The 12465-nt window shown below is 35.7% G+C and overlaps 1 protein-coding gene across 1 annotated transcript; it reads right to left on the bottom strand.

The window, feature by feature from the left end:
* Positions 1 to 4599: 4599 nt before the first annotated feature.
* Positions 4600 to 9481, bottom strand: LOC117314777 (putative glycine-rich cell wall structural protein 1). Its single transcript, XM_033868875.1, has 3 exons — positions 9380 to 9481; positions 5648 to 5710; positions 4600 to 5403 (listed from the first exon to the last, which is right to left on the bottom strand). Exons 2-3 carry the CDS (start codon positions 5706 to 5708, stop codon positions 5174 to 5176), a joined length of 291 nt encoding a protein of 96 aa, XP_033724766.1. The 5' UTR covers positions 5709 to 5710; positions 9380 to 9481; the 3' UTR covers positions 4600 to 5173.
* Between the last annotated feature and the right edge of the window lie 2984 nt (positions 9482 to 12465).

Genomic DNA, 12465 nt, shown 5'->3' with positions numbered 1-12465 from the left:
GATAATCTTACTCTTGTTCAAATGGTAATGTACATACAACCACACCATCCGAATACACCAGACCAAGCTTCCATGTTAACCTATCAATACCTGCTCAAATGTGGCAGGGGCGTTGCAGAGACCAATGGGCATGACCTTGATTTGCCAAAACCCACCATAACCAGTTACAAAGGCTGTTTTCTGTCGGTCCTTCTAAGCAACATCCACCAGCCAGTAACCAGTCTTCAGATCCATTATGGAAAGCCATAAAGCCGTAAGTAACCAGTTTCATTAAAACCCTCTTGGGATTACTACAAGTCCCCGACAACTGTGATTGGCTAAGATGAGGTTCATTTGGGACCGCCGAATCCCCTTGACCAGTACTAGTATACTCCACATGAGTGCTACAGCCCAACGGAACATGAGAGTTAGGTGGGAAGATTCGGTCTGTCGAGGTGGGAGGTACACCAGCTGGTAGGCACGATATCCAAAAAAAAAAAAAAAAAACTACTCTTACCCAGTTTAGCTAGCACATTCTGCAGACACACGGACATACTTTTTCGCCTTACTATGGATTGCACTGATTTCCTTCTTGAGCTCGAAAGTTTTTTTCATTTAAAAACTATATCTCTTTTCTGATGTTAACCAACTCGTTCAGAAGGTAGGTTGTTGTCTCCAAAACGTCGTTAAACACGGACCGCATTTCAGCTTGAATGTCTGTGACGGCACATGAAAAGATGTATGTTTTGTCTCTCAAACATCACTATGATCATCTCCGGGGCCAACCTGTTAGATGTTGAACGTTAATATAATCACGAGGAATATTTGGAAGACTGAGACATATTCAATGTTTACACCAACGCATTCACTGTTTTACACCGACACATTCACTATATACACCGACGAATTCACTGTTTACACCAACGCATTCACTGTTTACACCGATAAATGCACTGTTTACACCGACGAATTCACTGTTTACACCGACAAATTTACTGTTTACACCGACAAATTCACTGTTTACACCGACACATTTACTGTTTACACCGACATATTTACTGTTTACACCGACACATTCACTGTTTACACCGACACATTTACTGTTTACACCGACATATTTACTGTTTATGCCGGCACATTCACTATTTACACCGACACATTTACTGTTTACACCGACATATTTACTGTTTACACCGACACATTGACTGTTTACACCGACACATTCACTGTTTACACCGACACATTCACTGTTTACACCGACACATTCACTGTTTACACCGACACATTCACTGTTTACACCGACACATTTACTGTTTACACCGACACATTCACTGTTTACACCGACATATTTACTGTTTACACCGACATATTTACTATTTACACGGACACATTCAAGGTTTACATCGACACATTCACTGTTTACACCGACACATTCACTGTTTACACCGACAAATTGACTGTTTACACCGACGCATTCACTGTTTACACCAACACATTCACTGTTTACACCGACACATTCACTGTTTTACACCGCCAAATTCACTGTTTACACCGACACATTCACTATTTACACCGAGACATTGAATGTTTACACCGATGCATTCACTGTTTACATCGACACATTCACTATTTACACCGACACATTTACTCTTTACATCGACACATTCACTGTTTACACCGACACATTTACTGTTTACATCGACAAATCATTGTGTACACCGACACATTCACTGTTTACACCGACATATTTACTGTTTACACCGACACATTCACTGTTTACACCGACACATTGACTGTTTACACCGACACATTCACTGTTTACACCGACACATTCTTTGTTTACACCGACACATTTACTGTTTACATCGACAAATCATTGTTTACACCGACACATTCACTGTTTACACCGACACATTCACTGTTTACACCGACACATTCACTGTTTACACCGACACATTTACTATTTACACCGACACATTCACTGTTTACACCGACACATTCACTGTTTACACCGCCACATTCACTGTTTACACCGACACATTCACTATTTACACCGACACATTCTTTGTGTACACCGACACATTAACTGTTTTACGCCGACACATTCATAAACGAATAGTATATCGAGTATACCTTGTTTTTTAATGAAGTATATGTAAGAAAAATGCCATACTTCCGGCAATCTAAGACAACAACTATTACAAGATATGTAAAAATATGTTTAAAAACTAGCAAGTTTGAATATACTGAACAAACAGCCAAGTTTTAGCCGTAGTTTGTTGGTTCGAGTTGAAAGGTTATCTTCCTTCGTCATATGTGTTAATGTTATACATCCAATGATTAACATATATTATAATATGCAATACGTGTTGTTGATCCGAAGTCAAAGATTTTAGTGTCCTGTCGTATATATTTCTTTTAAAGACATCATGTCTTTTTCATTTTACGTCATTGACTATTGTTTGCAGATATAATTAATCATTTACAAGCTAATCCTATACTGGTTTGTAAGTTATGTAAGGACATACAGTTTATGTTTTCTATAGCTTGCTAGCAGAGTCAGGCGTATCCGGTTACCTAAGGCATGAAAAAGGAGTTAAATAAACGATATATAATCTACCAAGGACATCTTGTCAACGTTTCAGGTAGTGAATTAATGTGAAAATGTTAAATACATGGATGGTAGCATCTTTTCGAAAAAAAGGACAGCATTTTTTTTTTTAAAACGAATTGCACCTGCTCTGTCTAAGTTTAAATTCATGTAATACTTCAAAATACAGTTTTCAAAAACACCTCTATGTAGAAAGACAAAAAAAATTACTCGTTTATGTAAAAACCAAGTTTGAATAAGAATAATGGTATTTAATGGTAGGTGTAATATTCTTTTAGATTAAGAAAAATCGTTCGCGATGACCTGAGATAAATATGACACCACATGGTTTACAGCAGATGCTGTCTTGTTGTGTAATATATGCGATACAAATCAGCTAATTATGTCCCCCTGAAACATGCATTTTTCTCTTGTTTTTTTTCTTCAAAATTTACAAACAGCTTAACAAATTATAATTATGTCAACAGCAAGTCCCACGGTTTGCCATGATACATACTAAAAGTTCATTATGTTACTTCCGTTAAATCGCACCATAGCAGGAATTTATAGCCCTGTAAAATAAAACTGTTTTGACTTGATTTGCTTTTAAGATTACACTTAGGCAGAGTGTCACGTTTCTGCTGTATTTCTACTGTGCTCAGGACTTCATCAGTTATGTTCCTGTTAAGGTAGGTAGAGTGTTCCCCCCTTCCCAGTTTTCCTATGTATACAGGCCTTTGTAAGTCATTTTCTTGTCTAGGTAGAGTGTTCCCCCCTTCCCAGTTTTCCTATGTATACAGGCCTTTGTAAGTCATTTTCTTGTCAAGGTAGAGTGCCCCCCCCCCCCCCCCCCCCATCCACATTTTCCAATGTATACAGGCCTTTGTAAGTCATTTTCTTGTCAAGGTAGAGTGCCCCACCTTCCGAGTTTTCACTGTATGTAGTGTTTATGTTTTTAATGTAATGTACCTCTTCTATCTGTACTTTCTCTAATGTGTTTGACTTCAATGATAAGAACAATATTATTTCCACTTACATCTGTGATAAGTTAGCAGAATTAAGGATATGATTCGCTGAGTATTTCCCCATTATATGCAGAGGGATTTTATATTGTTTCCATGAATATTAAAGTATGTTATGTATACATTTACGAGATGGAGTATTTATACACTGTCGATAAGGGCCGGCAAAATACTATTGTACGTATTGTACATGTATGTACATGTTAATAATGCGCCATTCTAATATACACACATACTTTTGTCAATAGCGAACATCTGATTGTTTACAAGTACCGTTTAATGACATTACCTATCTGAACGTGAGTATAATTAACTGTGGTAATGTTTAAGTTGTAAATAGTGGTATTTTTCATTCAATTGCACATATAGCTATACCTGCGAAGTGTTATAAAGATGTATATTAATAACAAACACCATATTGACCTTGTCGATCGGACGTATACATATACTGGAGTACTTGCAATAAAGGATGTTACAAGCTCTTCAATATCAGCCGCTTACCTCTGTCGTAACTTATGACGAAACCAGCAGGGACAACTTACAACTAAGCCTATATAATAAGTGTGAAGTTTTTAATTTCCCATTTGTAACGTAAAATTCTATTTCTGCATAGTTATATTCTTGATTTCCCAACCGACGATATATACATGTCCCAGTTGATTCGACACTCAAGGTCGACATAATGTATTATATATTATTATTCCTTGTGCGATATGATACCAGACAGGTGACATATGTTGATATGCTTATTGATTCCATTGTTACAACCATAGTTATTCAAAAATGTGACTAAACCCGGATTCGACCTAAATTTGTTTGTTGGGTGTCGCCGATGAAGCAGTTGTTTATTGGGCACGTTTAATCGATTCTGTGCTAAGAGTAACGGTTACAAGATTTGTCGACTTGCCTTGTTGTTTTTCTTGATTAGCAAGATTCATAATGACCTGTATAAGGTTTTGACAATAAAAAGAAAGAAAAAAAAAATTGTAATTAGAAAATTTCAGTACATGACTGGTAAAATCCTTTACCCAAGACCTCATTAAAGTGACAATATCACGGGTTTAATGAACTGATGATCATCCTTACGTTCCGATACGATTCATATAAAAATGAAATTATTTTTTACACACAATTTGCGGTAAATGCATCAATTTTGTATTCACTTCGAACTTTATTATGAGACAATGTTGATCATCACATCAAGATTGAATATATTAACTGCTCAGATACACACGTGTGGCTTTTTCTTTCAAATTCTCATTGTCATGAATTCCACACTTATATATAAGAGACCACACTATCAGATGTCTATTTAGTTCCGAGTCCTTTCCAACGCAACAGAAATTGATAAGACAACAAGGACTTCATGGCTTACACGTATACAGTTCACACAATTCCATTTCCCTCTACGTCAGCTACCGGCATCGCCGTCAGAGCTACAAACCGCCATAGCCTTACGTATAATAGCCAATGGTCCATTTACTTATCAGGTACACAGGCGTGGTTTTCTTTCCAACTTGCATTGTCATTACTTCCACACTTCTGTATTGACTTTTACCAACACATGACGTCAGTTGTCTAGTTAGTTCCAGTTTTTCACCAGCATGTAACCAATAGTTGATAGGACAGCCAGGACGTCATAGCTCACACGGATACAATCCACACCATTTTTGTTTCCACCTGAGCCGCTACCTCCTGTTGAGCCACTGCCGCCAGACGAGCCGCTGCCACTAGAGGCAGGAGGGGCGCCACCACCACCACCACCACCACCACCACCACTAGCAGGAGGGGCTGTACTAGCCACTACCACATCTGAATTGATTTAAACAGAGATATAAAGATATCATGATAAATTCTTTACAAAAGATACATGCAGGAATAACAATATTACGACCATAAATGAACAAGAAGAGGAACAGGACCAGGCGTTTTTGAGGGTGAGCGTCTTCTGTCACCGACGATTGAAATTATTTGTATATATTGCTTGCATCATTTAAAAGAGATCAGCTAAGATTAAATCAGAACTCTTATATCAACATTTGACTTGTATACTGACCTTCGGAAACAATTACAAGTATCGTTAAAGTCACCAGGGCAGCAAGTACCGCTAATTTCATCTAAAAAATATAATTAAAGAAAGGAAAGAAAATTAAAACGAATCCGTAAATACAATTCAACGTCAACGTTAACGCTGAGTGCATAGATCTATGATTGATTTTTAGGCGATTTTTTTCTATTCTTTTCATAAATTCATGAAATCATATCTTGTGAACTTTTACGCTTTCAGGGTTGTATGAACACAATAGACAGACGGTTGTTCCTTACGTTCATTTCAACGGCGGCCGCCATGTAGATTAAGAAAATAAATTTCATAAATTTCATAGTGCAGGCGTTATAAACAAAGTTTATTATACATTTTCATTGATATCAATTCCATGATGATCATAGCCAATCGATAACTGTGCTACATGGAATACAAATGGCCGGTCCTTGGCATTGGATTATATACGAAACACAGCTGACAAGACGATTAGATTTCGCATCAATACTTCATGAACAGTTTAGTCATTACAGCACTGACGGTAAATGGAAAAAATTCTTATTACAAATTTTGATTTAATGCCGATCAAAGTATATTTCTATACTGATGATATTTTGACTCATTGTCATTACATGAAATAATGTTAAAAAAAATCTGTACAATCATATTCCCTTATTGTAAGTTGATAAGAGTTGTTTCCCTTTAATTATATAGGCTTCTGGTTGCTGTATATTTCAATTTATATGTTACAAAAATCAATAATATCTGTCGATATGTAAAATTTAGTATTGTTATGACGTCATACCGGTGTTGTGAAAGTGAATCCCACCTATGGAAAAATAATCCCACAATTTTTGGAAACCAAAATATCGACACTTAAACAGAACCTAGAGTCACTAAAAAGTTGAGCGAAGTTGACTCAACATTCAACATATGACATTTGACATTCAGAATTAAACTGCCGAGTCAAACAGACATTCAACATTCAACGTACAGAATTTAAATGTTGAGTTAACTCAACATTTGACATTAACATTCAGATTATGATTAGTGAGCCAGACCGATATTCGTGAGCCAGCAAGACATACTAAATTCAACATTCAGAATTTTAATGTCGAATCTGCTTAATATGTGGACAAAACGGAAAAAAACGGAACATTTTTTTTTCGACTGAATTTGGTTTGAATCATCTCGGTTGTAGACTAATCACAGTCTAACAACAATTTTAAGATCATGATGAAATATTTTCTGGTAAAACTACATAGACAAAGTTTTAAGAAGCTATAACACTCATTACGTCTCTTCCTACCTGCCTATTTTAAGGAATTAACACACTGAGGTTTGAGATTATCACAAGTCTAGTGATTAATCTAATCACATTTTAAGCAAATGGCCCCAGATAGCTAAATGTTTATTAAAGTGTTAACTTCCGTGTATGGTAACTGAAAACTCCGATCCGAAATTTCTACACAGGCTCAGTGTTTTGCCATGATCACAAAGATATCAAGTTTAACGATACAGACCCTCTGGGCCTCTAGTTTGGAAAAAAAACTTGATTATTGTTTTTCAGACTGTATAGGTAGAATATTCATGGATAGGAAAGGCTGACGGGCGGCAATTGTAAGACGTTTTTAGTTGTAGTTTGTTATCGCAGTTTCTAGGTTCATGATGAAAAAAAGGAAATGCATGACAAGTAAGAACAGATCAGTCTTACTAGGGAACAACCAACCAGATGAATAAAAAGACTTTTGAAAATCCCCTGTGTATAAAAAGTTGAAATGTCTGGCAGCCACTGATTGGCCCTTATGTTATGAAGTAACAAAATAGATATGTAGACTGATAGGTAACTATCCACAGGAAATATTGATATTAATTTCGTAAGTCCGATTGAATTTTTATTAAAAAAAAGTAATAATAATTAACAGGTATACATTTCAGATTTTTGAGAATTTTTACTGCGAAACTCACCCATTTTCAAAATAGCTAACATGAAAACAATTTGAGCTGAAGGACCCAACCTTTTTTTTAGTAAATGAGACCCTAAACTTTTGTTATCGACCATACTTGCCATATTGAATTCAAGAATTTTAATGATATACAAAATGTACTCCAAAACGTTAACACTACAGTCTATGGAAAAACAATTGGTTGGTTGTTCCCTATACTAAGATCCAATATAAAGATCATTCAAAGGTAGCCGCCGGAATCGCTCTAGGATAATCATCTTGTTTTCTTATACCGAATCAGTTCTCATCAAACTTTGCCTATATACCCTGCACTATGGCTGTTTGTACATGTTCTCATTTGTTTGAATGCAGGTTAAACAACTAAGATATTCATCACTGTCTGTGATTGAGCGAGATCATATCCAGCAATAATTTCTGTTTTATATGACAGAATATAATATTTCAAAATGACACTTTGAATAATGTTTTTCATGCAATTGGTAGCTACTTTCTGCGTTAACGTAAGTTCAATTTGCCAATGAAGAACAGTTGATGTATACTTTCGGGTCAAAAGTCTTTCCGCAAAATTTGATTTTACTAGAATTCATTTTTATTTTCAACTTTATTCAATCATTCGGCCTGACTTCATTCATGGTTGTATTTAATAACGTTTCGTGTGTTGATAATGGAATATATAGATATTCCCATGTCTAATATCGGTGCATAATACCCCGTATATTAAAAGAAATTAAAATTAGCAACAAAGTCAAATTACCCGTGACACTGTCAACATTCATACAATTACCAAAATATCATCACAATGAGGTTGCGAAAATTCATGTAGTGAATAACTTTTGAATTTTAATGGCAAAAGGCAACGGAAGTAAATGAAATCATTATAAAACTGAACTTGAAACTAATATCTTTGAGTGTAATTTTTTTTTGTTGAAATCGGTTTATCAACAAATTCCGGAAAGGTCTTTGAAAAACAGTTTATATGGTAAGATTTTATAGCAGAATCAGATTTTGCTGAAAGACTTTTCGACCCAGAAGACGTAGATACATGCATGATACCTCGGAGGACTGTAAAGGCATATTGGCTTAAAATAAATGTTTATATTTCTTTTCATCATCGAGAATAGAACCAGAAAATGTTTTAAAATTTCATCGACGACACATGCCGTGCAAATATTGGTCAAATCCTGGTTTGATGGCAACAACAGAACCACAGGCACCAAAACAACTCCACATCACATAAGATTTGTATTTTGTTTCGAAATTAAATCATTATGTCTATAACAAAATGTCCCAATGGTCTTCATTTACCTGAAATCCTCGAAACCTTCTGTTGTTAATTTGTCCGTCAGTAGTTGTCTGTCGAGGTTACTATTCTAACGTTTGAACACGAAAACAAGACGATTTGATCCCGAAAAAAATCACTGAATTCTACAAGTATTCGTAGGTACATCCACAAGAAATGTATGAATTTGCACTAACAACGAAATCCGAATTAAGTCCTTTTATAAAAGAGAGAGCCGGGATGGTGACAACAGAACCGTTAGGCTTATAAGCCGTGTAAATACATCAGAGTAAGAGAAGATGATTTCCCGTGATAGTGTCCAAGGATATTTTGCATACCTTCATCTTGAGAAGACACAGTAAGATCCATTTTTGAGCTGATTTAATTATGTACGTGACCGACATTTCATCATTGGGTTAGTTAATACATGATATATTGTCCTTAACATATATGTCTAACAAATATAAATTAGTTAAAAAAAAAAAAAAAAGATCTGTTACCTTTATACTGTGAAGGGCTTCCGAAAAGGTTAGTTGATGGCTGTTAAGTTCACCAGCTACCGTGCGCAAATTTGGCAGCCCCAATCTCGAGTTTCAGCTTTTTATAGTGGACCTTATCCAAACTATAATATACCAGCCGGTGATTAATGGTAACAACTGGGTCGTTCATGGTTGTTGGTGACGCTACCTTGTGTGATAACATACATATATTTATCCTAACCTTTATTGGCTTTCAAATACATCAGAACAATTTATCACAACCTAGTCAGTCTTCTACTCAATTCCATAACAAAGAAGCGATTAGGATGAAGGAACAGAAAGCGTTATATCGTTTGAGGTAGTGTAGGTTAGCATTTGAGTAAATCCTAAGTGAATTTAAGGGACCGTTATATAATACATGGAAGAACGTTTTAGGGGGAACCCTTTGGTATCAGTGTTTTTTTTTTTTTTTTTATTACACTTTGGAATTCCTACACCATATTGTATGTTTTTTTTTAACTGTATCACTGTAATATGCTTTCATGTTGGTCATCATACTATAAAAAACACAATGCTTACTGTACATTATGGAAAACAAATTTATAATTTGTGTTTGTCTAGAATCAATTTCTTTGAATCCTTGAAAAAAGACGCAATGCATCACTGTTAATTTATAATGCATTTATATAAAGAAATAATTATGGGGAAATTTGGGTAAGTGTGAATCTACATGTACCACCTTTAGATAATTCCGTTGTTTTATCCCTAACACGTACAAACTTAATATATCTGACTCTTAAGCAGTATGTATTGCTGGATACAATTGTTATACTTATTGTTGACCTGACCGCTATTTAAGGTCATAAAGGTAAAATGAACAAGACTTAAAGGACATATTATTATTTTGTTTGATCGTATGAGTGTAACGTTTCAAAGCCACCATTGAACTTGACTTTCGTTCAAGGTCACAAATGTGAAATGATCAAAAAGTGAAGAATACGGGGTGGGTCATAAAATTAGACATAGGTATGATATGTAAAATCGACCGTCGTATTGGGGATAACACGTTTAAATCATTTCCTAGATGATCATGATCAGATCTAGTGTGTTATATGTTTTTATTTAAAATATCATTTGAACTAAGCCAGAAGCCATGTGAAGGTAGAGGCGATTGCTTTGTATATCGTTTTAACTCACGGGTAAACAATATATGTTCTATAAAATGATGCACTATTTTAAAGAGATGTGCATACACCTCGATTTCCAGTACTGTATGTTTAATGGCTTTTCAAATTCAAATGTAATACCACAATGATAATATTTCTTTCTTTGTGCGACTGACTAAGTTACACTCGCGCGATAAAGTATACCCCCGTTTTGAACTGGAATGCATTCCATTTTTATTCCATGTTACCTGAATTTGTGGTAAGCAAGGAGTGAACAAAGAGTTTACATTGGGTCCTTTTTAGTTGTTTTGTTTCTGCTAAAATCACATTCGTGTTGACATAGGCTTGGCAGCGTTGAAATATATTAGAAGTCACAATTTAATCCCAAACACTCAGAAAAGGTCACAAACCAGAGGTAATACACGGAATTCTAAAGGCGCTTGTTATCATTTCACTTGATACAATCAAAACATCAAAGACGTCTGGCTGATACGAGGGGTCATAGTGACCATAACGTGATCGAACAAACATATTATCGTGCAAACTTCTTACCTCAAAGAGAACCCTGAGCTATTCCTCAGAGACAAATCGCTTAGGACCTAAGGCGCTATATGTAAGGGTGAGATCTATGAAAAGTTAGAGCATACATGGCAATCAAATACCAAAGTAAGTAATATTATTTTACCAGCATTTGAAATTAAAAAAAAAAAAAAATAACAAAAAAAAAAAAAAAAATAAATAAATAAAAATAAAGAAAGAAAGAAATGACTCAATTTAACACGATCAGTTATTTAAAAAGTCTACAAACAAATGTCATTTCAACGTAAGATCTCCTAGAACGTGGCTGTAACTTCACTGTACAACACATTGGATACAAACCAGATGCCATGAAGTGTCCTAATTAGGCACATCATCGTCAGCACTATTGTGATCAAAAAATGAATTAGGTTCCTGGTTTTACATACAAACTCAGTGTGGAGGACGCTCAGAGCGCTGGGACTGACAGGCTTGGAAGGGAGAGGAGCAGTACAGAGGCTTGCCCAAGCAGCAGAACGTGCCACCAGTTGGGTTTGGAGGAAGAGAGAGGGGAGTACATGGAAGCCAACCGTTGGAGCACAGTGACTGATCACCACTGTGGACCCCCCCAGAGTGTTCCGAGCTAGAGGTTGAAACATTCAACGAAGGATGGACTCGGCTGACGACTCCAACGGAGCGACAGTGCCGCACACCATCAATGGCATCTGTATTACGTAAGGTGGTGGAGAATATACAGTGTAATTTGTCACCAGGGATTGGCCTAATCTCCTTGTCCTGATGATAACATTATTATATAATATATCGTCCACCCACTGGTAAAAATCATGCACTTTTTACAAATACTGGTTAACGTCATTACACGTCTGAACTTAGGATAGTGAAGTACGGTTCCTTTTATGCGTCATAACGTTATTCTGACTGGTTACTTCTCATACTAAACTGTTAATATTTGCCGTGATTTTATGAATGACCAAAAGATGTTTGAAATTTGAACATGTTTTTATTAAATTTAAATGAATTATTGTCAGCATCCTTGCCTTCATGACAAAGGAAATTCCCTGAGTTCCAAATTTGAGCAAATTGTAATAAAAAATCGACACGCAAAACAATTACATATTTATTGGTTACTTTTAACAAACACTTGATATTTCGTATGATGAAATATACATTCACTGCAAAGCAGAAATAGATAAGATAAGATAATGCTGATAATTTCATTCAATGTTTATATATAATAGATGATGTTATATCTCACATCTAAAATTGTGTGATTAGTCTTTCAAATTGGAATTGTCATAAATCTCACACTTATGTGTTGACTTTCAACCAGACACGACATCAGATGTCTAGTTAGTTTCTGGTCTTCACCAACATGTAACCGACACTGAAAAGAACAACCAGCAGC

The sequence above is a fragment of the Pecten maximus genome, chromosome 16 (assembly GCF_902652985.1).
Source record: "Pecten maximus chromosome 16, xPecMax1.1, whole genome shotgun sequence".
In the NCBI taxonomy this organism is placed as follows: Eukaryota; Metazoa; Mollusca; class Bivalvia; order Pectinida; family Pectinidae; genus Pecten; species Pecten maximus.
Note: the sequence above shows the minus strand (reverse complement) of the source record. Positions and strands in the feature narration are given on the sequence as shown.

Bases quoted from the DNA above. Each gene is read 5' to 3' on its own strand.
- LOC117314777 (XM_033868875.1), bottom strand. From the start codon at position 5,708: ATGAAATTAGCGGTACTTGCTGCCCTGGTGACTTTAACGATACTTGTA. The intron at 5,404-5,647 runs GTCAGTATACAA...AAATCAATTCAG, and splicing joins ACTTGTAATTGTTTCCGAAG to ATGTGGTAGTGGCTAGTACA.